The sequence below is a fragment of the Aricia agestis genome, chromosome 5 (assembly GCF_905147365.1).
Source record: "Aricia agestis chromosome 5, ilAriAges1.1, whole genome shotgun sequence".
Lineage (NCBI taxonomy): Eukaryota > Metazoa > Arthropoda > Insecta > Lepidoptera > Lycaenidae > Aricia > Aricia agestis.
The window spans coordinates 16,888,208-16,915,030 of record NC_056410.1 but is presented as its reverse complement, the minus strand read 5'-3'; the positions used below and the strand labels follow the sequence as shown (position 1 = coordinate 16,915,030).

At 35.4% G+C, this 26,823-nt stretch overlaps 1 protein-coding gene across 1 annotated transcript; it reads left to right on the top strand.

Annotated features, from left to right (window-relative positions):
* The first annotated feature begins 22,748 nt into the window (after nt 1-22,748).
* Nucleotides 22,749-25,964, top strand: LOC121727366. Its single transcript, XM_042115162.1, has 4 exons — nt 22,749-22,948; nt 23,797-24,372; nt 24,524-24,727; nt 25,008-25,964. The coding sequence occupies exons 2-4, from the start codon at nt 23,797-23,799 to the stop codon at nt 25,065-25,067; spliced, it is 840 nt and encodes a 279-aa protein (XP_041971096.1). The 5' UTR covers nt 22,749-22,948; the 3' UTR covers nt 25,068-25,964.
* The last annotated feature ends 859 nt before the right edge of the window (nt 25,965-26,823 follow it).

Here is a 26,823-nt window from a genome sequence, read left to right as displayed (position 1 = left end):
AATAATGTTACGCGAAAATTGGGTTGATAATATGATTATGCAGTCTAGCGTTGCAAAAGTATAAAAACAAACATGGTGCTAAATGGTGGCAAAAACAACAGCTGTGAAGCAACGATGCACATGGGAAATACAGCACTTGTTTTATAGAGAACATGCACACAATTTTTTTTTTCTTAAATAGAACTAGATAACTCTAGAAACTAGAAGAACTATTGTGTTAATGCAATAAAGAATATTCATTCATTCATTCATTCATAACTCCCGCATCTCCGTTACGCCAAAAATCGTTTATAGCGACGGAACCGTACATTCTTCCCCCATAAAATGTATCCCATGTCCTTTCACGGGATTCTAAGTATACCCATACCAAACAGCAAAATTGGTTCAGTGGTTTGGGCGTGAAGATGTAACAGACTGACAGACACACTTTCGCATTTATAATATTAGTTTGGAATTATGGATAATGGATAACAGATGTAACTGCTGATTGCTATTGAAAAGTAATACAACCTTAAGATCCATCCGTTCTCCAAAATATATTACTAACACGGCCGTAGCTAGAGGGGGGCATTGTGGGGCAATGCCCTACCTTAAAAATGCCAAAACCCAAGAAAATCAATCAATTATGATTTTTTTTTACTTCCGCCCTACCTCTAACCAATGCTGCCCTACCTCAAATTTGACTCTAGCTACAGCCCTGATTACTAAAGAGGCAGGACAGTTAACAACACAAATAGTTACACATACACATATTATATAGCAGCTTTGACACGAGACATACCATAGTCACATAACGCATACTGTGGTATGTTACTGAAACCACAGTCCATAATAATTAGTGCTACGTTACTCAGTAAATCTACTAGAATCAAATCTAAAAGAAAATTCGTTTTTCGTGAGGGAACCGTTCCTTCTTCCGGGAATAAAAAGTATCCTATGTTTCACTCAAAGTATTTTTATACCAAACATCAGCAAAATCGGTTCAGCGGTTTGGGCGTTAAGAGGTAACAGACAGACAGATTATAATATTAGTATCATATTATAATAATACGAAAGTGTATGTCTGTTATCTTTTTGCCCTTATCTCGCTGAACAAATTTTGATGGCAGAGTTCCGCAAAAGGAAATTGGAGTATTTATCGGAAAAGGAAAACAACCAGCATTTATATTATTGTAAACATTAAAAAAAACAAAACTAAGAGTATCAGCATTCAGACACACTGACAAGACTTTTACCTAGATCTCTAGAAAACGGCGACTTTTTGTGCCACTAACGCCCGTCTGTAGCGAGGCAAACGCACGATAGTTATCGCGATTGCATCGCTATAAAAAGTCGCCGTGTGCTAGGGGCCTTATTCGTAAATCGCTCACGATTTCAGGCTACGCGAATGTGGTGTGATTGGACATAAATATTTATTAACTTGTCGAAGCCGAAAAGCTAGTGAATAAATGATTTATATACTATTGAATATCAACATCGTGCGTGAAATACATAAGACTGGCTTGAGGTTTTAACTCCCAGACTATACTTATTTCTGAGAACGTTGGACTATGAGAAGAAACGTCCCCACCAACCAACAGAGCAGAAACAGGTGTCATTCGAAAGATCTACTAGAATAGAGAATTTTTTACTATGGCGACATCTGTCAAATACGTGGGGTTACAGTGCAATTCATCAAACTTGGCGCGGCGTCGTCATCGTGCCATGACACGACGCCGTCACCCTGACACGGTGCGACGCCGGACAGTGTCCCGGTGACGCGAACGGTGCACCGCGCGCCCCTATTCAGGGTAAAACTTCCGAAAAATGGCGTTCCAAATTTAAACGAGGCATGTGAAATACCTATCAAACAAAGTCGCGTAGTGGAAATATTGTCAGATTTCAATCAATGGGCCACGGGGCGGCGCACTGTTCGTGGCACCGGAAGTCTGAACACGCTTCACGTGTCATGGTGGCGGCGTCGTATCGTGGCACGGTGACGATGCCGCACCGTGTTTGATGGTGACGCGGCCTTATATTTTATAATAATATATTGTTTTTATTTTCTTTTTTCTCTTTTACATACGCATTTCCTTAATGTGCAAATAAATAGTATTAAAATATGGAGATCATATTAAGTAATATTATTGTCTTCAATTAAGTCGTCATTTATTTGTACATGAAATTAAAAACCAGCACAGTACGTATCGGGTCACGCGCAATATAGGGCTCTGTAGTACCGCTAGTTTTTGATAATTTTTGTATCGTCAATGAATGTACATTTGTAACGTGTTTTTCACTACCAACAATACCATCTCAGTTACGTTCAAAAGAGTTTGAACGAAAAGTTTCTTTATACTTCTTCGAATACATTTATTTAGTTGATCGACTATTACTCAATTACTTATTTAAGAAGTTTTCTTAGCCGTGATAGTTTTCCTAGTCAGCATAATATCTCCTACTCCCGCGAATTTTTCCACATTTCCAGAAGTAACCTGAGCTAAACAGCTAAACCTGAGCCTGAAACCTGAGCTAAAACAATTTGAGCTGGAAGGGGGGACACTGGACTCTAACGATTTTTTTCCACTTTAAAACTTCATATTTCACAAGTGGATCCCTAAATCAGAAAATGATCTTTGAATACTCTGAATAATATTTTTTAAAGACGTACCCAACGACACCCCACACGATAGGATGAACGCGTAAAAAAAATCACCCCTGCTGATGTGTATGGGTAGGTGCCATAAAAAAAAAAGATTTTGTCGCCATCATTAAGATAATATGCATACATGCCGAATTACAGCTTTGTAGGACCTATAGTCTCTGAGAAAAACCGCGGACAGACAGACAGACACACAGACGGACGGACAGACCGAAACTATAAGGGTTCCTTGTTGACTACGGAACCCTGATATGCTTTTTGTTTGTAGAAAACAGTATTTTTTTGTTCAAAAATAAACACCTTTTTTTTGGAGAAAAGTTACTTTTTTTAATAAACCCCATTGATTTTGAAACTGACACTGGTACTTAAGACTTTTTTGGGTCCCAGTGAACAAATCGAGACGCATCCCATGACTGTTGAAGGGTGGGGACGGGGTCCATACAAAATCCCCCATAGCCCTTTGTGTCCCTTCTTTGAAGTGGCTTATGCCATAAAGCGAGGAGTCTTGATCCGAATAATTTAGTATTCTTTCTAAAATATGCATAAAATCCATACAGTTAATTATGAATGCGAAAGTGCGTCTGTCTGTTACCTCTTTACGCCCAAACCGCGGAACCAAATTTGTTGAGGGATGAAGATACTTTGAATTCCGGCAAAGGACTATCTAGGATACTTTTTATTCCGGAATATGGACGCTTGCCGCGCGATAAACGACTTCTAGCGCTACGCGAACTGCGAAGGAGCGGGCGTCATGTACTTAACCAAATATTTCAATGTTGAAATCCATACAATGGATACTACTACCTTAAACTTTAAAGTGTTCTTGACTAGTTTTGATAAAATTCATTTTGCAGGTAAGTACTTTGAAGTCTAAACTCCATGAAAGGGTATAGCATACTTTTTGCAGGAGAAACGTTCCAACCACGACAAACGAATATCAGCACGTAACGAAGTTGCGGGCAACATGTAGTAGTTAAACTGACAACCTAAAAGAATGCAATAAGCTCAAAAATGTCTGCAAAATGATGAATATCCTTTAATAACTGCATGAAACGCGCTCGCCGAAGCTCGGCCATTGTAATTTGACGTGCAATGAATCATGTCCATAGCTCATACATCAGGATTCAGGAGATTGTTCTGTGCTCCTTCTAACATTCTTTTTTAATATTTTTGAGGATAAACAGGGGGACGACCGACGATATATCCTATCTGTAGACTTTGATCAATAAATATATACTCCTAAATATAAACTTTTTACTATGGATTAAAGTAATTTTTGTCTTGAAAAAAAGCTGTTGCATCATACAAACGTTATACGCAGTCATTCATTGAAAGGCCTTGGCTATAATAATAATAATAAAAATACTGAATACTAATAAAATATTCATTGAAACATAATATTATTGGTTCTGCCAGGTTTCAACTCGGGCTTGGCCGTTTTCTCCAGACACATGTTACAGCGATTTATCTCCACGTGAAGTGCCAGTATCAATTTAAAAGCCATTCACGTTTCAGACTCCATTTTTTGTTCAATTGCTTTCAGTTTGTTTTAATTAAAATACTTTAAACGTATGCGATAATTGGTATGTGTTCAAAGAGAAACACCACCCTGATTCTAATGCCTTCATGCTACATCGATGCAGCTCTGTCGCTTGTACCAGTCCGTTTCCAATCAAACTACAATCTAGTTTTCTCATAAAATTTCAAATCAACGTCAAACGTGTTGTGATCGGTCAAAACTCAAAATTGTCGAAAGCCAGTCGTTTGTCATATCGAATATCGTATTATATTTATATATTGCTGTTTGATAGGAAATAACTGGATCACAAAAGGACTATATTTCACCGGGAGTCGGGACATCATAGGGATAGCCAGTCACAGTTACCAACAATATTATGTTGTATAGAGATAGAGAGCAACACTCTTTCATAGAGCTGTCATTTTGTTGGTAGCGGCGACTGGTTGCGTCGCCATGGAGTACCGGTGAAATGTAGCCCGATGCTGCATTGATGTCGCATTAAACTAGTGGAATCAGAGTGCAGGTATGTATGTCGAATGTGTGCAGCACAGTTGACCGATCGAATGAAGTACACAGAAAATGCGCTTAAAGTTTTCCTTTGCGTTAATATTGCGCAGATTTAAAGACTGCAGTTTATTTTAATCGCTCTTGTTTAATCTTATTTGATTATATAACATCTGCAAAGAAAGTTTAATATTATGTTAAAACAATCTGACCCGGCAAAAGTTGTTTTGCTATATAAATTATTTCTAGTATCAATATGAAAGTAGATAAAAACTGATTCCCAGGCCTAACGAATGTACTTACATAGGTATATTGCGTAGGTCGTGCTATGTTTACACTAAAAAACGAAATATATGTTGATTGTGAGTGCACTGAATAGGATGAAAGTACTCCTGATAAATTTTTATTTCGGAAAATGATTGGCTGACGATTTATATCAACAACATGTACATTGTACGGTGCCCCATCAACAACATGTACATAATTAATATTCAAGCCTAAAAAGCGTTAAACACGTTTAATACTTATATTAAAGCTCTGTTGTTAAGAAATATTAGGTGAAATCTCAAGTATTTGTTACATGACAACAATATAATTACAAGATCAAAGACAGTGTGTAATTAAGAGAGTGTTTGAGTACAACTCGGAGTACTGTGTACACTGTGTTATGTGTATACTGGCATGGGCGTATATAAGGGGAGTGTCCCCCAGGACACAGGATACAGGACACAGGATGGATAGTAATGGGGGGGTGCGGACCCCCAGGTCCGCACCCCCCCATTACTATCCATCTTAATTGTCAAATTTCGACAATAATAATATATGTACCTCGCCGATTAAAATCAGTGCTGTACATGTATAAAAAATGTTTTTGATTTCCTACACGTCGAACACGTTGCCTATTTGCTGCTGCGGAACCCTTGATGGCAAACGGGTCACCTGATGGAAGGCAACTTCCTTCGCCATCAGAAGAGCTGCAGGTGCGTTGCCGGCCTTTTAAGAGGGAATAGGGTAATAGTGGAGGGTAGAGAAGGGAATAGGGAAAAGGATTGGGCCTCCGGTAAACTCACTCACTCGGCAAAACACTGCGCAAGCGCTGTTTCACGCCGGTTTTCTGTGAGAACGTGGTATTTCTCCGGTCGAGCCGGCCCATTCATGCCGAAGCATGGCTCTCCCACGTCTAAAATGTCCTAAAATTTTCTCTCTAAAAAGCTAAAAAGTATGTAAATTGTGGATCTAATAAATCATTATGTTATATTGTAGAGAATATAGGAAGTACTCGTCTTTACGACGTTGCCCATTTTAGTAGAAAAAAAATACGAAAAATCGTTAAAAGTATATTTCCATACTTTACGATGATTGCGGAAAAAATAAAAAAGTATCAGATAACCTATTTAAAACAAGAACAATTGTTATCACCGTGGCCATAAAAATAAACTGTTCTTTTGTAAAATGTTTCTTAAAATTCTCAACTCACCGAGAGGCGTATAAAATGACAACTTTCCCCAGAAGTTTTTCTTGGAAATGGAATACTATAATTGTCAAGAAAAATGTTTTATATTTTCTGGCATTGAAATTATAATTAACAGGAGCCAGTTTTTCCTAATGACAGCTTTTTGGGCTGAGCTTAAATGTACTTTAAAGCGATTATAACTCTTGATTATGTATTTAGTTTTTATGTTAAGGTGTATTTCGAATTTGGTCGATAAGAACCTAAATAAACGCTACTGATGGAAATCTTAAAAGAAATGGTCTAATACTTTATTTAATATAACTTTACAATAAATACTAATATTTATATAAAAAATTCGTCTCCTTATTTGGACCAACTTTTTTTTCATTCCAAACTTTAGTCCTTGTTGAACGTGGTTTGAATTAGAAAAATATATATATTTTCCTGTACCCAATACTTCCCAAAATGTATGTCTAAATCAGATAAATATTCTGATTCGGACATACATTTTGTAAATTTGAAAATTATTATTTTTTTCCAAAGATTTAGTACCGGGAAAATTATTTGAAATCAAAAACATTATTTTAATGCTTTTGATACAATTATGCATCAATACATCATATAACACATCTTCCTATAAATCAATACAAAAGCCAGACATCTTAGCCAGATGATGAAGTAGGTAAGTTACAAGGTTTGTTCAAATTACTGCGGAAAATGAGTTGATTTCCATATGTTATAAAATGTAAGATATCCACTTCATAGTTCATCCACTCATGTGTTCAAATATTTCCCTGTGGCTATTGAGTCACAGAATGTATTTATGGCTTGTAAGTACACAGTATATCGGGAAGTCACCATATTTTTGGCGGTAATCGTATGCAAACAGTGTTGACATTACAGTAGACTCAAGGACAAAACAAAGGCAAGGTCTTTGTCAAAGATTACGTAATCGAACACACTACTGTTAATTAGGCAAATGTGGAAGAACCATGCTTCGGCATTACAGGCTAACAGAATACCGGCCGGCGTGAAACACGGCCTGTGTTTTGCTGAATTCAAGACGTGGTCGAACTTCGGAGGCATAAAGGTTGCGAGGACCAAGAACGTGCACCAGAAAAGATCAACTAAGAATTTTGAATATTTAGGTAAAGTTACGAAACGGTCATTGCAGCCATTGCAAACATGGGAGAAAATGAAATGCACTAATTAACGTTTCAACATGTACATAATATTATTATCTAAAGAAATAAAATTTTATATGAAAATCAATTATAATGTTAAAGGTATTCTTAAATTTCATGGGTTTTTACTTTTTAGCAAACTAGCTTTTACTATTATAAGAGCTGTAGTAATGATAAGTTTTTCTTTTTCTTATTTGCTCTTTGGTGTGCTCAGTTTTATGTGTTACGTCATGAGCTGCTATTTTCGGTGATACCATAATGTATGGAACGTAACACCATGGACCAGACGCACCAAAACCAACAACATTCATTCCGCACCTTTGGTCGAGACCATGAAGCCAGTCATAAAATGTTGGCATTTAATATGGAGCTTTATGAGTTAATCGTGGATAGTCATAAGTTCATAATACTATTATGGTTATGCGTTAAAGTAGTTTGTACTCCTATCTACAGGTGTAACAAAAATAAGTGACTTTGGGGTGTGTACGTGTTCCTTGTAGAGAGTTCACTGTGAAAGTAGCAGCGCTGAAAGACGGATTTTTTTTTCACTTTTGTATGGGCAAGGGCCCGAGCGTCACGAGTTTCCCCATACAAAAGGGAAAAAAAATTGGTCTTTCAGCGCTGCTACTTTACACACTGTATAATAATTATATTAAAAATGTGAAAATATGTGAGTGTTTGTGTTTAATGTTACTTCTTCACGTCTAAACGGCTGAAGTGGTTTTGATGAAATATGGTTGGAGTTAGCTGATATCCTGTATAAATTATAATGTATGGTTGGAGTTAGCTGACAACCTGTATTATGTATGGTTGGAGTTCTGCTGACGTCATATGCTACGTTTGCCTGCGGAAAAACTTCTTATCGGAAATCATACTAATTTAATTTTACTTTTAAACTGCGGGTACTTGTACTGATATGTATTCTGTGCTGCGGGTAGTACCGCGCGCTAGCATAAGCTAGCTTTTCATATGATAAATTACACGCACTTGGCCTGTTTTTCAACAAGATAAACTCAACTGAAAATACGATATTTGACAGCTTCCCTTCCATATCGCACTTGCTTACTGCTTTGGTGTCGCGGGTCACGGGTGTCAACGGTAGTTGCTTTCCATCAAGTTAATCGTTTGCCCATTGCCCTAGTGCCATAAAAAATTTCACCTACTTTTTATGAGTAAACGATTAGACAAACAATATCGATTGTATATTGTGACACATAATTTGCTGTTTACACTCGTGAGTCATCTGTAACACGATAGGCGTGAGATTTTAATAGCATCAAAACAAAAATGATTCACTTATATTATAATCTCTGTTTCGATTTTTGCTACATAATAAATTAACTAGCTATGTGACCGAGCTTTACTCGGTATTCGATAAAACACGAATTAAATTACATTTTCTAAAAATGATTCCTAGCTAGATCGATTTATCGCCCCCCAAAACCCCTATATACTAAATTTCATGAAAATCGTTGGAGCCGATTCCGAGATTCCAATTATATATATATATATATATATATATATATATATATATATATATATATATATATATATATATACAAGAATTGCTCGTTTAAAGATATAACATAAATTACAAGACTGGATGTAGACCGCGATTTCCTTGACTCGTTGTATACCCGAGGAAATTGATTCCTAGACAGTTGGCAGACCAACGTCGTTTGGTCGGTTAATGTCAATTCAATGTTAGTATGTGATCTGTCGGATGAATTTGACTTCACGCGACCAAATTACTTAGGTCCGCCATCTCCCTAGGAATCAACTTCTCTGATAGTACCTTTGGATAATCGCGCGGTACCGTATGCGAGAAAACTGTACTAAGTACGTAACTACGTAATATGCCCTTTCCTTGGACTCGTAGAACTCTTCTAAGCGGGTTAGCGGCTAAGTATAACCACATAGTTTACATATTTCCGTTTTAATATTATTAGTAAAGATAAGTAAATAATTTAATACTTCCTTAATGAATGAATTTAACATTTTAAACGTAATTCACAGACATTATTTAAAGGAAGCGAGGAATTCAAGTCTCTACATTAAACAGAGTCATTACAAGTTTGGCGTCGTAACGCAACAAGTTCAGAAGTTTTGGCCGGGCGCCAGATCAATTGCATTTTATACAAAAAGTTAGGCCGGGTTTAATGTTCATATGAAATTGTTCGTGTTACAGAGCAATCTCATGTGATGTGGAAAAGAGCATTTTTATAAAGACGAGAAATGTTTTTTGTAGAAAAAAGATGTTTAATGTTCAATTTCTGACGTATTTGCCACAAGATCTATTCAACATCGTGTTGATTTTCGTTAATATTATGATAGAATGCCTAAGCGGGGAGTGGATAACCACTGGGTTTTAGTGGGTACATCCACATTCCCCGGCCGATGTCCCCAATCGCATCCCATTTATCCATGAAAAAAAAAGAAAGGCAATCAAAAGTACAAATTCTTTTTTTGAAGTTAGCCAATCAATAGCTCTAGTGAAAAAACTTGAGTCAGAAAACCTCCAGAACTCGGGCATAAACACAACAACTTTAGAAATTCACATTTTGCTTTTAATGCATCACCATAATATTATCGCGCAACCATAAGTCTCGGGCCCGACCCTTAGATATGAGCCTATAACCTGCCACAATTACTAAGCAATTAACAAGTTAGATTTAACAACATTCTAATAGGTAATGGAAATTCTTGTGAGTAAAACGAGAATTCAAGGTAGAAAAATACTGTCAAGCACTGCCTTGTGTTATTACTAGTAATTAGTTTTATTATTACATAATTGCAATCAAATGCTTCCATTATGGAAGCAAATAATCTCATTCAAGGCAAGACTTGGAGTCTGACAGGATTCGAAACTTTCAACGAAGAGAGCAAGCATGCAAGCCAAAGCATCCGAAAAGTATGTAGATGATTTTATTATAAAAACTAGAGATCGCCTAATGTTCGAAATTCGACCTTAGTTTCAACGACATTAGGACTACTACCTATATTTTGTAAAAAAATATTGACTTTATCATATTTTTTTCAACTTTTGTCTCCGGGACTCAGCTGATCTCAGACTGGCCGTGTAAGCATTGTCTAATAGTATCTCAGATTCAATAAAAGAAACTATAATCAATTTTCAATTTGTTACCGTGTTGACAACACGGTAACAAATTGAAAATTGATTACACAGGCTTCAATAATAAATAAAAGAGTATAATTCGTATGTATAGGCTTCCATTCAAAAGTCTGTCATTTTTCCTAGTGTGTGTGTTGTAGTGTGTGTAATAAAATAAAAAATAAAATAAAAATTGTTTTATTTCTGAATAAATTTGAATCAAATATTTTCAGAATGTTGAACTACATGTTGCCTACCACCGGTTCGGGAACTAACCCGGCGAGAAGAACCGGCGTAAGAAACTCGCACGGGGCCACTTTTTAGTAAAAAAGTGGAAAATTTGTCTTTTAAAAAAATAAAATTTACAATGTAAATAACTTAATCTATACAATATGAATACACAATTGTAAGTCACATATAATAAATGTAGAAGCAGCCTTGCAAGCAGCCATCCTACTCCCAAGATGTGCTATCGTTTAGGAAATCTTTGACCGTATAGTAGGCTTTGGCACACAAACGTTCTTTAATTACTTTTTTAAATTTATTAATTGATAGATTTTGAACGTTTTCCGGGATTTTATTGTAAAGGCGTATACATTGACCTTTAAAAGATTTACTTATTTTGCTAAGTCTGATCACTGGTATTTCCAGCTTGTGCCTATTTCTAGTGTTTCTACCGTGACTATCACTTTTAGTTTTAAATTTAGTTAAATTCTTTCTAACATACAATACATTATCCAAAATGTATTGAGAAGCAACAGTTAGAATACCAATTTCTTTAAACTTTTCTCTCAGAGATTCAAAAGCTGACATTTTATAAATTGAGCGTATAGCTCGCTTCTGCAGCACAAAAATTGTATTGATGTCGGCAGCGTTTCCCCATAAAAGGATACCATAAGACATTCTACTGTGAAAATAACTAAAATAAACTAGTCTTGCCGTGTCCTCATCAGAAATTTCCCTAATTTTTCTGACTGCATATGCTGCAGAACTGAGCTTACCTGCAAGATTAGCAATATGAGGACCCCACTGTAATTTACTATCTAATGTAATGCCTAAGAATACAGTGGAGTCCACCAAATTCATTTTCTCATCATTTAATAGTAAATTGGTTTGAACTTGCCTAACATTGGGCAAAGTAAATTTTAAACATTTGGTTTTCTTAGAGTTTAAAAGTAAGTTATTAACATTAAACCAATGTACTATTTTTGAGAGAGCACTATTTACCTCGTCGTAATTTGACTGCCGTCGCTTCACTTTAAAAATAAGTGAAGTGTCATCAGCAAAAAGTACTATCTCATTATCCTTAACTAGATAAGGTAAGTCATTAATGTAGATGAGAAAAAGAAATGGTCCTAAAATGGATCCCTGTGGTACACCTAATTCTATTTTGGTCCCATTGGATCTTTTACTATTAACTTCAACCCTTTGAGTCCTATTTTTGAGGTAAGAAGTCAAAAGGCTGAGTGCTGAGTCCCTTATGCCATAGTGGTGCAATTTTTTGACTAAAGTAGCATGCTCGACACAGTCAAATGCCTTGGAGAGGTCACAAAAAATACCTAAGGCATCCTGTGACTCCTCCCAAGCTTCAAATATGCTACAAAGAAGACCTATACCAGCATCCGTTGTGGAACGACCCTTAGTAAAACCGTATTGGTTATTGTGTAATAAATTATTTAAATTAAAATGTAACAGTAATTGCTGTAAAATTATTTTTTCAAATATTTTACTAAGAGTCGGTAAAATCGAAATAGGCCGGTAATTAGTCGGATCTGATTTAATTCCCGCTTTAAATAAAGGTACGACCTTACTGTGCTTCATTAAGTCAGGAAAAACACCACTCTTAATGCAGTCATTGAAAATTATTGCCAGATGAGGAGCTATGATGTCAATTATCGATTTAATAATTTTTGTAGACATGCCCCAGAGATCAGTAGTATTTTTAATATTCAACAATTTAAAGGTATCAATAATATCTCTAGGGCTAATTTCCCTAAACTTGAAATTGACATCACATTCCTTTACATTGTCTCTGAGTAGCTTTTCAGCAGCTTCTGGTGAGGAATTTAGATTTTTTGTAGTTGAGACCGGAATGTCAGCAAAAAACTTTTCAAAAACCGTCGCAACTTCGAGATTATTTGTAATCTTTTTATTTTCAAAGTATAATTCAAAATCAGTGTTACGACAGGTGACGTTTCCAGTCTCACCAGATATAACCTTCTAAGTAGTTTTGATTTTATTTTTAGAATTTTTAATTTTATTTTTGATATATAGAGCCTTAGCAGCTTTACAAACTTTTCTGAAGGTTTTAGAATAATTTTTAACATATGCTTTAAATGATTCACTACTGTTGCTACACCTCTCATCATATAATTCATATAATCTTTGCCTACTTATTTTGATTCCTTTAGTTGCCCATTCAATAAATCTGGTTTTTTTATTATCGTTTCTAACTGTTTTAGAAGTAAATACTGTATTAAATTGTGTTCTTATTACCTTAAACAAATTATTAAAAGCTTCATCTGAGCTATTTGATCTACCCAATGACTGAATATTTGAATTTAATTTACTTCTAAATTGCTCAATACGTTTTGTAGTCACAGGAACAAACACAAGATTATCCTTTACGTTATTATCGCAATTGACATTAAATGATGCTAACTGTCCACAGTGATCAGAGCTTAACTTATTAATTATTTCTTTTTTATCGGGAATGAGATTTGTAAATATGTTATCAATACAAGTAGCTGTGGTCTCACAGACTCTTGTAGGTTCATGAAACAAATTGCAAAGGTTATATGATTTAAATAAAGATGTGAATCTAACAGTTGTGGAATTTAAATCCAATAAATTAATATTAAAGTCTCCACATATAATAACCCTTTTGTTAGATGCACATATTTTTGACAGTATTTGTTCCATAGTTTGTTCAAAGGTATCAAATAACCCTGAAGGAGGCCTGTATACACCCACAATAATAAGATGACTTAGCTCTATGCAAGCTACTTCAATTGTTCGTTCAATAGAGAGACTCACAATATCTTTACGTTCCTTAAATTTTAAATTATTTCTAATTAATATTAAAGAGCCGCCTCTAATGGCATTTTCTCTACTGAACGAACTAGCTATCTGGTGGTTATTGAAATTGAAAGTGAGTTCATATTGTCTGAACCAGTGTTCAGATATACAAATAATATCAATGTTAAATTCCTTTAAAAATAACTCAATTTCAAGTTCTTTACCTACCATACCTTGTAAATTTTGATGCACCAGATTAATCAAATTACATTTATTCTTACTTAATATATTTGAGTCTAACAAATTATTGGTAGGATTTTCAATACTAAATTTATTTCCGCAAGAGATGTCCTCCATTGTCTTATTATCTAATTTAAATAAATATTTGGAACATATTCCAATTCGTTAATATTATGACTAGTATAATTCTGCTCAATAGAAGCAGTAATGTTTTATTTGTTAAAAAAATGTATGATAAAAGCATAATATTAAAATAATATTAGCTCGATGCACTCCTTCACCATATAAACTATAATAACTGTGCAAAATTTCATTCACCTACGTTTCCCCATTTTTCGTCAAAAGGGATACAAAGTTTTTGGTTCACGTATTAATATATAGATATAGATAGATAGATGTAAATTAACTTAATACTAGAAATTTAAACGTGAAATAGCTTAACGCTGGATTGCGACCTCGTATTTTTTCGGTTTCGGTGACCCTTAGATATGATGTATACGCTGGAAGATCAGTGGAACTAGTTCGATAGAGTTCCCATGGCTCTGCTACGCGCATAAGTCTGCTTAAGGGATTTTAGTGGGTAAAAATCCCACACACCCTACCTAGGAATCTTTTTCAAGATTTCCCCTGTGTCAACAATAAAAATATATGATGAAGATGGTACATACTTATAATGCACAGTAATAATTGTTTTACTTTGCAAAAAGACGGTATTCAGCTTGCATCAAACCCAGACAAAATCAAACCTTGGGTATGAGAATAAAATCGATATGCAAATGAACAATTGTGCAGAATTTACTTGATCAGATAACCCATTGTCTGCATCTTCAGGGAATTCGAGACTATTGCGTTCTCTATGCCATATGCGTCTGACTTTTCAATGTCAATTTTAGGGTTCCCCAGTTCAGTTTCGGAACTAAACGTGATACGTCTCATGCCTCATCCATAAAACATATTTCATAAATGCATTTTTTAAGGAAAAAAAGTTTTTTTTTTAACTTTTACTTTGGTTTTATTATAGACAGTATCTAAAAGCCAGGTCAGTGAGGAAAATAAGAGTTTTAAAACGTATAACACCAAACGATAGTCTCTATATAGAGTTCAAGTAGGTATACACTATACCTACTCCTACCTCCATAAATTCCAACTTCCTATATTCAATACATTTTTTTATCGAGCGGAAACCGTACATTTTTCCGGGATAAAAACTATCCTATGTCTTTCCCGGGACTTAAAGTATCTTCATGGCTTTCAGCAAAATCAGGTCAGCGGTTTGAGCGTGAAGAGGTAACAGACAGACAGACAGACGGATACAGTTTCGCATTTATAATATTAGTATGGATACGATACTGTATGTAGAGTTCGAGTATAGTTTTCCATGAATTCCAATATTCAATATTTTAAATAACTAATTGGTCTAGGTCTACATTACCTAGCATACCTACCTATGAATAATTCAAATACATTCAGCTATGCTATTGTTATTCACTCAATGATTTAACTTTTAAGATAAATCAGCTCGATCAATAATTTTCAATTACATGCGGCGAGAATTGCGTCAGGGCATTTTCCAATGACTCCCTTAGATTAAGGTGTGTCTTATAAAGTCATGACTAAGTTCCAGCTTGACTTCGTGGTCCAGTGGTTTAGGGCGTAACTCTCGTGACTCAAAGGTCTCTGGGTTTGATTCCCGCCTTGCAGAAGTGTTGTTTGACTTGTTTCCAAGCTTGGTTAGTACAGTGCGGGCTGATCACCTGGTTCTCTGACAAAAAAGATGATTCATGCGTTGGATTGGTATGTAAAATGCACTTGATCCTCAGCTAGTTGTGTTCATCCCACTGGGCTATGACACTTACATGAGGGATATATCGATTTTAGGATAGAGATACAATAAGTCCCGAAAAAACTTCAGTTTTTATACTGAAAAAATGTGAAAAAAATTATGGCTTGAGAGATAATCCAGCGCAACGATATCAAGTAGTCAATGAACTATTTCAAAAGAAACTCCAATGTATTATAATAGGTAATAACGTAAACTTATAATTTTAATTTTTTTAATTTTTAACCATCTACAGGGTGTAACAAAAATAAGTGATAATACTTTAGGGTGTGTACGTGTTCCTTGTAGAGATTTCACTGTGAAAGTGCAGCGCTGAAAGACCAAATTTTTTTTTTATTTTTGTATGGGAAAACTCGTGACGCTCGGGCCCTTGCCCATACAAAAGTGAAAAAAAAGTTTTCGTCTTTCAGCGCTGCTACTTTCACAGTGAACTCTCTACAAGGAACACGTACACACCTTAAAGTATTATCACTTATTTTTGTTGTATACACACTGTACAAATGTTACTTTCTAGACTCAGAAAATAATTTCAATTGATCACTACACCAAAATTACTTATAAGAATATTAGCGTTACAATAGCCTTGATTCACATTCAGTTTCCAACATCTCCCCCAACTTTAGTAATCCTGTCAATACAGCCTAATCCAGCCGACCCAGTTTTAATCAAATCCGCTTGGCTAACTTAGTAATTTATTGACAAGCATCCCCAATATCTAAGTCTATATCTATAGTCTATACTATATACAATTAATTAATGCAAAAGTGTCTGTATGTTGCTTCATTTGCCTTTACCTATCATGATGTTTGTCATGATACTTTGAGTCTCGGGAAAGGAATTTTGATACCGGAAAATGCGGGCCACGTATTATTTTATTTTAGTAGTATTAAAAGGGCGCCTGGCTCTTTATCGCTACGTGTTTTTTTTATTGGTAGCATTATAGGGCTACTAGAAATATAAAACTATAGGCTATGCCGCAATTCAATGTAGGTATTGAAACAAATACAACCAAGAGACTTCATAAAACATTCTTAAATCCTCTCATATTCGGACACGCCGTAAAATGTCGCCAAAAGTCCATTACCATACACGTCGGGAGGCTAACACGTTTTTTCCGTCCACAGTCTACGTCCAATTTCGTATGCAATATCCCTTGCTTTAGTTACGGCTTTATTACACGTTTTCACATTTTTAGAGAAGTTTTCACGTCATTTTCTGAAATTTTGAACGAAATCTCGTGATAGATACTGTCTAGAGATAAGAGAGTAGAGTCTACTATCCATACTAATGTTATAAATGCGAAAGTGTGTCTGTCTGTCTGTCTACGAGTTAATACTCGTCAAGAGCTACGGTCAAGAGATAATTCTCTTGACGCTCAAACCGCTGAACCGATTTTGCTGAAATTTGGTATGGATTTACTTTGAGTAAAGTAATATTTTAGTCCATAATTGTTGTCAAGGTGTGTCGGGGGACCGCCAAGTAAACTACAACCTACAACCGCCAAGTCGTTGATTATCTACATTCGGTTCGCTGTGAACCTATATAATGTTATGTGAAATCTCAAATCAAACATCTACATTAGCGGTCCCCCGACACACCGTGACAACAATTATGGACTAAAATATTACTTTACACAAGTTAGGAATTATTTGAACTTAAGTACTGAGCAGGCTGATGATGATGAATTATAGCTAAGAACACTCTCGATAATGACAGCTTTCAAACAAAAAAAACTAGATCGAAATCGGTCCATCCGTTTGGATGCTACGATGCCACGGACAGATACACACACAGACAAACAGGCAGACAGACAGACAGACGCGTCAAACTTATAACACCCCCCTTTTTTGGGGGGTTAAAAAGAACGTTTGTTAAAAGTTAAAACATACAGACACGGAGATATGAGGCAGCCAAAAACAGTGTTCTTTACTAATCAGTAATTACTAATTACTGATTAGTAAATAATAGTAACATCATTACGTAGTAACCGATTTTCGAGAATATTGAAATAGGACCACAAATAAGCTCCAAGGAAGAACAATTATGTATATGTAAATAAAATAAGCAAAATATATTGTTTAATACAAGCAATTTATATTACTTTGACGTGGGAGAGCCATGCTTCGGCACGAATGGGCCGGCTCGACCGGAGAAATACCACGTCCTCACAGAAAACCGGCGTGAAACAGCGCTTGCGCTGTGTTTCACCGAGTGAGTGAGTTTACCAGAGGCCCAATCCGCTACCCTTTTCCCTTCCCTACCCTCCCCTATTTCCTTCCTCACCCTCCCCTGTAATTCCCTTCCCTACCCTCCCCTGTTACCCCTTAAAAGGCGGGCAACGCACCTGCAGCTCTTCTGATGCTGCGAGTGTCCATGGGCGACGGAATTTGCTTTCCATCAGGTGACCCGTTTGCTCGTTTGCCCCCTTATTTCATAAAAAAAAAGCAAATAATTAAATATTTCCATTGCAAAATAATTCAAAAGAAAATTACTTTCAAAAGATTCCCGGTATTGGCCTTCGCGAAAACATTGCACAGAGCTCTTTCAGTGTAAATATTTTTCCAATTTCCTTCCTTTATCAAAACCAATAAGGTTAAATTTAGTTTGTGAACTCATAGCAAATGTTAAGGTCAGTTTGTATCGGTGTTCGGTGAATGAAAAGTAAATAGCCGAGGGCGGAAAAAATTGTTATGCTTAGAGTAAAAATATGATTAATTTTTATAATGAAATTTGAGATTTACTCAGCAGCCTCTAAGGGAAGAGGTAAGAAAGTAATATTTATTTAATAGACCTGGGAAATAGCTAATTTACTTGGTACTATATGGTATAATTCATAAAAAGAAAATACCTACCCATGCAATGATATAAATAATAAAAAACTCAAAGCAGATATTATATGTTACTACCGCGCGCGTTGTGAAGCTTCAAATACGACCCAATTGGGTCATATTTTATTTATTCTGTCTTTTGATGTAAATGGCATTTCGTATCTTTTGTTTCACTTATCTGTCAAATTTGTCAATGTTGTTCGGAAGAGATTTAAGCCAGAAAATAGTATGAACGTAACAGATCTGTATAAGTAGAATATCATTGTACCCATGCATAAAAAGGCGCTAAAGCCTCGTTTCCACTAAGCAACAATTCACGCGCAACATGCTGGACAACAAGTTGCCCAACATGTTGAAAGTCAGCGCGGGACTTTTGATGAACAACGTTGTCTGTCTACGCATCTACTTTACGTCAGTCGTCGCCAACATGTCGCCAGAGGAACTTGTGTTGATTTTAGTGGCAGTGGTTATAATTTTTTTTATAGTATCTGTGAGCAGTATCCCATAGACGTTCATAGTTTTGGTACAGTTCGCTTAATTTGAGCACTTGTTCGTTAGACCACACTACGGACACTGTTGCGCGCGTCTCCACTTGACGACAATTGATGCAATTCTCTTTAAACAAACAACAAGCCGCGCGTCATATTGCGCGTCAGCTGGCAACATCGCGCGCTGTTGTGCAGCGTTGCCGTACATGTTGAGCGTCACGTGTCGCGCGCTAAATGTTGCCTAGTGGAGACTCGGCTTTAGTCTCTTAGTGCGCTTAAAAAAACATTTTAAGTATGCGACTCTTCAATTTTCCATTACAATTCGTCACGCAATGACTGTTTTCGACAGGTGGTTCGCTTCAGAACAACTTACACGGTGTTGACATTTAAATTGCCAAGCAAAAAGTATTTCCGTTTTAAACTAAAAACTTGATGCGCAAAATTACATACATAAGTACATCATGGACCACCTTGGATTCGTCACTCGATCTTATTTGCTTCCGCCGCTTTTAATCCGACTGCCAAAAAAGAGGATGTTCTTTATTATTCGGCTGTATATTATATTTCTAATTGAAAGTATACACTGGGTGAATATTTATTTTATTTGGAGAACTTGAAACTTTTATTCTTTTCATGGCAGCAACTTTCCTATAACAAAAAATGTTGTTTCATGCTAAAGCGTCTCAAGGCTAAAACATTTTTGTATAGTTTATGTAATTTTTTAATGTTTCCTCCCAAATCCCACCAACGTGTTTTTCAGTTCTAAGAAGTGTTTTTAAACAATCAAAGATTATAAATTGACTGTTACGTTCTGGACGTATGCGCCTGTTTTTTTGCTAGTTGGAAATCCCATGCTCAAATAATATTTGGCATCGTTACAACTGTTCCGTGGAAATTCTTGGCGTATGATTGATTGGATGAAAGTAAGTTTATATTTAAAACTCATTATGTAGTGAGAGACTTGAAACGTGTCGGAACTTCACAGAAGTTTTTCGTGTTAATAACTCATGTTACGGCTCTGACTATAGGATTCGCCATCTGCTTTGAATCTGTTGATTTACAAGGACGAGGTCAGTTTGAATGGATGGATAAATACACCTACGAATGTAGTGCAAAATATGTAAGCCTGATGAAGTGCAGACACTGCGTTAATACGTACCTGTAACAAACAAACGATTCGTTAATAAACTATTTTTGAAACTGAAACTGGGTACATGATTTCATCACATACACAACTTGTCAGTAAAGTATTCTTCTATTACCATTTGTAGTATATTGATAATTAATAAAGATGAACACGCCTACTTAGGTAGTAGGGGTAGTTGGAGTGGTCGCTCGACTTCGGTCTGATGATCACTTCTACACCAGTCGTCACCAGAGTACGAGTGTTCAGTTATACGTTATTCCTGTGTTTAATTCACTCGCCCAGACATTGTACATACTGTACACCATTAAATATTTTTTTCGACCAATATCAAACAAGCTACTTGAAAAGCCACAATCCAATCAAAAGAAAAGAAGCTAGTTGACGAAAATTAATTCCAAGTAAAACCTTGGCACTTGCAAGGATTCACTTTTTATTAATTAGTATCCTTGTATGACTGACTTAAAGTTTGTGCTACAGCCTACAGGTAAAATATTATGTACGAGCTATATAATAATTTGTCACTACGAAGTACGACGTTCTTAGCAATACCCATATTATGGGTTTTACCCACTGAAACTATATTACCTGCCGCACTTAGAAGATTTAACATACTAGTTCTGAAAAACTATTATAAGTAAGTAAGTATATTTTTGCGTGTAGCCGTAAGAATTTCAGTTAACTATCACATTTGTTGGTCTAGTATCAAATGGCGACACTAACTTCGAATGGATGGCATTAATTGAGACCCTACCCGGTTCAGGGTTAATTAACCGTCATATAACCTTTGTTCCAACGACATAAGGAACACAATCCAATATCACCGGAACACTGAACGGGCCATTAAAACCTTGAAGCACCAAGCTCCCGATTCACTCAATGTCTCTCCTTTTACTATAACTCGTTATTCTATTCCATTAACTTTTGAGTCGTGATTTTAAACTAGTGTTTATTGCAGTTTCCTGCAGAACAACTTTTCAGCTTTTCTTTTGTTTACGATATGATAAATTATCTTCGTGCTGTTAAAGGAGCATCAAGATTCAAGATATAAGGCACAGAATATGACTATAGGTATGTTTTATTGTAATTTGACATTTAAATATCAAATATTAACCGGGCAATAAAGAATTACAACATTACATCAATTTTATGGCCGATTTACTCGTACGTTGATCAAAACGAATTAAAAGCGTGTATAACTTGTAAATAACCTTCTCCTTTTTGGAAGTCGATTGAAAAAATGAACAAAAACGTTTAATGGGCCACAAAATCATTTAACAGCCATTTTAACATTGCTATGCTGTAATGATAAAAATGATATTACATTATGTAGACAACTACAGTGACACAAGCTGTAAAAAAAACTAACAATAGACTTCTTTTTGGGAGAGGATAATGAAAAAGGAGTGAGTTAGCGTTTCAATTGTTTTGTCAAGGCTTTGCCTAAAATTATTTCACGATGATGCAAGCTGTTACAAACTAATAAGAATAAGTACCGACGACTTGTATTACGTCCTATATGCTGACTTGAGAGCTTGCCAAAGAAATTATATAATCAATAAGCAAATACTGTATTTAATCTTAAAAATGCAACTATCTGTCGTCGGTCTGTTACCTCTTAACGTTAAAACAGCTGAACCGATTCAAGAGAAACTTTTGACACGGGATAGGACATAGGGTAGTTTTTTGTGTGATTAAACGAATTTCGACAACGAAGTTATGAGCAATATCCAGTATGAAATAAATGACAGCGATTTGGTTGAATGCAATATTAATGATATAATTTTGTATCCAATAAGCTAGGCTTGCTACAAAGCCTCTACAATATCATTAATTTTGATTTCAGTAGTTCAGAACCACGCTCGAATATGCTAATAACGTATTACATTATATAATATCGTTAATTTTCATATACACTGCGCGTTACAAACCTATTAAAATATTAATAATGTCGTTGAGGTCAGATTAAACAGGCACTTTATTTATATGGAGCAAAAATATTACCACCTGAAGTCTCTGAAGGTTTTAAATTAAACGGATATAAAAACCGTTAGACATCAAAAAATTGTAATGTAGGGTTGCCACCCGTACTTTATTATACAGTATTGTACGTTATTTCAGGCAAATGTACTTTGTACTTTACGAAAATAATAAAGTACGCAAAAATACTTTATCTCAAACTAGATGACCCGATGAACCTCGTATCACAGCAGCCGATGTACTTTATTTGCAAAAAATAATGGTGGCAACCTTAGTTGCGAGCTCAAGAAACCGTACAGAAACCTATATTATTTTAAAGAGAAGAAAGTTTTAGATAATTCGTCATCGTCAACGTCTTTTCTTTAACAGTTATAAGCTTTAACATCTATACATGATTTTTTAAATCAATAATGATGGATTGCTGCGAACATTTTTTTTTCCTACGTAGAATTAATTATGCAGGATGACTTAATTGTGCAAAAAGTACTTAAACTTTTTCGAGAAATGAAAACGTTGAGTTCATCATAATGCCTTATGATGAATTTATGAAAAAATATGCTATAAATTAAATAGATCAAATAATAACATACAAAGTACAATTATTTAAAATGCATAGCTATACGCTTGCAAGGAGTAGAATTCAATGGAATTGCAAGAATAGAAATAAGACAAGAGATTTAAAGATATGCAAGTCGTGCACATTATCGACGTCATGTATTAATAGTCGGGGACATGGATGTAATGATAAGGTTCTCGGTACCTACACACATTTCCTATAAAACAAATCGGCGCACACGCATCGAGCAAAGCAAAAGCCGGTGTAGACGCGAGCCGCCCGTAGTATTTAGTAGTTAGTACTAGCCGAGCCGGTAACACGCGAGCACGTACGCGCGGTTTGTGACAAAGTTGTGTAAAAAATAAGTGAGTGGGACGAAACAGACGAAACGACGATATTATTATCTGTTACACCATCGTTTATAATATCTACTAAATCAAGGTTAGTACAAGTGAACAATGATCGAATAGAAAATAGATCATCAGGAAATCTTAAAATCGACAAAATGTCAACAATTAAATAATAATTATTATTGAAGCAAATATTTAAAAAGGAGATATACGACTTTAATATATTTGGGACCGGTTTGCAGATGTTAATGTTGAGCGTATTCACTATCCGACCTTTTTAAATGTTACATTTTAAAATACGCGTCCGCATCATGATGAAAATATTGAATGCCAAAATGCTAGTAGAATATCTTGCAATGTGATACTAACGAGGAAATAATACATTAAAGTGAAAGGTCAAAATCAACGGGTGTTCCAAATTATACTTAATTTTTTTAAGTATATCGACTTAAATTTTATTTGTTTATGTCGATGTATTTTCCTTTACCTACATAAAAAACAATGACGTACACGGGATTTTCAATTAGCCTTGCAAATTTACGTTCACCCACTTAATTTCCACCTTCATATTACGTAATATCTATACCTATTATAAAAACGTTTTGTTTATAAACAAACAGTTATTCACGGGCACGCCGCAGTCCGCACGCCGGACCGGATTGGTCACTGCGGTTGCTGCATTTCGCAACGCCTCAGTCCCAAGAACAGGCCGACCTTAAACGATAGCAAGGGCTTTTTGTCATTGCCCTAGAATACTTCGCTCATTTTCCCGTTTTTCTCTGAACAGCTAGTTGTAGGAAATCATGCTTCTTTTGGACATAGGATTTTCTGCAATGATTCTTTGACGTCTATTGCTAATAATAACATTTTATAGATAACACATTTTTTGGAATTTTGTAGTTTTCGTTGATATTAACAGACTATTTTATATTGTTTCAGATGAAATCTCTACCAATTCTATTCGGACTAATATTTTGTTTAGTGAGTGTGAGTGGAAGAAATTTAAACGAAAACCTCGGCAATGAGGAGCAAAGTGAAGGTGAATCGGCGCAACCGGCGAGAGACCCGACCGCTAAGCAGTTGATGAGACATCGTCGAAGATCGAGACAATCGTTCTACGATTACAACTACGATTACAGGCGAGACCATAGCAGACAGCAAGATGAGACTTACAACCAAATAATAAGATTGTTAGATGAAATAGCGTACAACTTGAGAAGACAATCTCCTCCCCCACCTCCCCCGCAGCAGCCCATCTACGTTCCATACCCCGTACCATATTATGTGCCACAGTACATTGGCTGCAACTCAAACGCCAACAACACGAACATTCCCTCAGGGTTTTTCAATAGGTGGCCCGAAATGGACGATGAGAGACAAAACTTTGGGTTGGTGCCTGCAGAGACTGACACTGGTGACAACGATGGTATCCGACCTATCTCCTTCGATCCTATACCTCCGGCTACATCTGCCGTAAAGCCGCCACCGGTCGAACATGGATCCTCCCAAGCTGGGGTAAGATGATTTTTTAAACTGAAAAATTTAATTTATTCATTTCAGGATGCAGTTAATTTTGTTGTACAATATTTACAACTACGAAGACGTCAACCGAGACATACTTATCGCCATTTAAGGTCCTTATTTTAAATAGCAACTTCTTTTTCAGATGGAAGATAAAAAAACAACCCAAGTGAAGCAGCCAGGTATATGCAAGGCAGCGGTACTAAATTGCTGCAACTTCAGGAGCAACGAAGACCAGCGGTCGTGTTTCCTGAAGCACGACTGCCGCAAAACCTATGAGACTGGTCTCGCCTGCAAGCCTGAGGTTGTGAAGAGAGTCCTTCAGGAGTTCGCGGAAGCTTATGCTCCGGTAACCGAATTTTAGGCAACAGTGTTGAAATTACGTAATCCATCAGTATTTATAATTCCTTATTACAGAGAAACTGGAGCTTCAAACTCATTAATACCTATATGTTACATGTAGTCGTGTTTGAAAGAAAATCCTGAGCGCATTGTACATTTAAGCACGATAAAAAAGAAGCCTATGTCCTTTCTCGTGCTAGATTCGAACAAACGATTATTATAACATTTTTCTCCTACAAAATATAAGTGCAGATCAAGCTTTAAGAAGTCATTTTTTTACATTTTAGGTGACGAATGAAGACCGGATTATTTGGCCTCGCCTAGGCCAAAGTAACAGTTTTTGGTAGCTATCTGTATCGATTGTTAAGTAAAGACTAAGTCTTGATACTTGATGCCATTATTACTAAACGTTCCTTTATTGTTATCGTAAGACTAACATTAATTTAAGTTTAATATATTGGTTCAAATTTCACTAACACCAGTTAAATATGGTCAATGATTAAATATCATATTATTATTTATTATTATCTCTCCTTTTATGTATTCAATAAGAATGAGAAGACAATATGATATTTTGACCAAAGATTAACACTAGCAGGCGTTGGTGAAATTCGAAAAACTACTACAGAATAGATGTAACATGCATATGCGTTGAACGCTTTAAAGTTTATTAATTGATTTAATAAATTATAGTAACGAGATTTGTATATTATAAATTTATTATGGATGTATCGGTTCTTTTTACAGTGCCTCTGAAATTTTATAGATTGTCAGGAATATTGGTCTCATTTATTTTGGTAACGCGACAAAATCTTCATGTTTTGAAAAACCTATAAAATTTTAATTTTAAAATCTGGTAATTTAAAATATTTGAATTATGTTATTTATTCTAATGATTCTTTACAAACTAGACAATAGTGCATTTATTTTCAGTTGTATTTGTTAGTTTAGTGACTCACGATGAAGATGTATGTTTAAGATGTCCAAAGTACGTAGTTTTGGGAATGATATTATGTCGTACCTATGCAGCTATATGTATTGCAATTGAGATTGCATTACGTGAGTATCTAAAGTCTTGTGTGGTATTAGTATGTTTCTGTTTATTTATGTCATCTGCGTTTCTGTTATAATAGTTTGTTGTTCTTTTTTTATCGTGCGTCACAAACTGAATGTGTTTAGACACTAGACAAAATATAATGCTGATGATCCTAGTCTGTACTTGTGTAATAACAATTTTTTATATATTTTTTGTTTTAATTATAACATCTATTACTTATCTAATAATCTTATTAACTCTTTCTAAACTTACGTTTATTGTTCAATGTTAAACTATTTTTTGAGTTTTCGCCTTTATTCTCGCTTGGTCAAAATAATATAGAAATTGAACATGAAATAAATAGTAAGAAGATTCTGTTTTACAAATTCTGTGAATCCGTAGAATTTCTTACACCCTTGTGAAAATCATTTCTCCTTCGATCAAGGGTTTTTTCATTATTAATGTTTACCTGCCAATTTCTGTTCATTGTTACTTTCTCTTTAAATTTTTCATCACAATTCACAAGAAAGCCAGATAATTCTGTCCTTTGTTGGTTTTTAAATGAAGAATATACAAAAATTGTGAAACAGCGTCTGAGGCCACCGAGTTTTGTAACTTGGCGAATGTTGAATAATTTTCGACACGTAAAACTATCTTTAAATCTTGTAATATGAATATTTTAAAATGTCAATCTAATAAATTGATCATTAATTGTGATGCAACACGTATAAAGAAGACAGGAAGGGTCTAAATTATGTCTCAATAGGTCCCGTTTTATTTACTAGACAAGTTTCTCCAAGACATTTCTAGATTTTACATATTTTGGTTCAAAATTGGCTTAAATTCGCTATACCTATAGGCTATATATAATATATCTATTCCTATAGGCTATATATAATATATTCAGGCAAACATACCAGGCTTCACTTATCTACCGAAGATAACGAAAACATCTGTGTTGACTGTAGCGTCAAGGTTTGGCTAAAACTCAGCAAACACACTTTATTTTACAATAGCCTACTATAAGTTATAACTGTAACCAATCGCTACGTACAATGTATATGAGT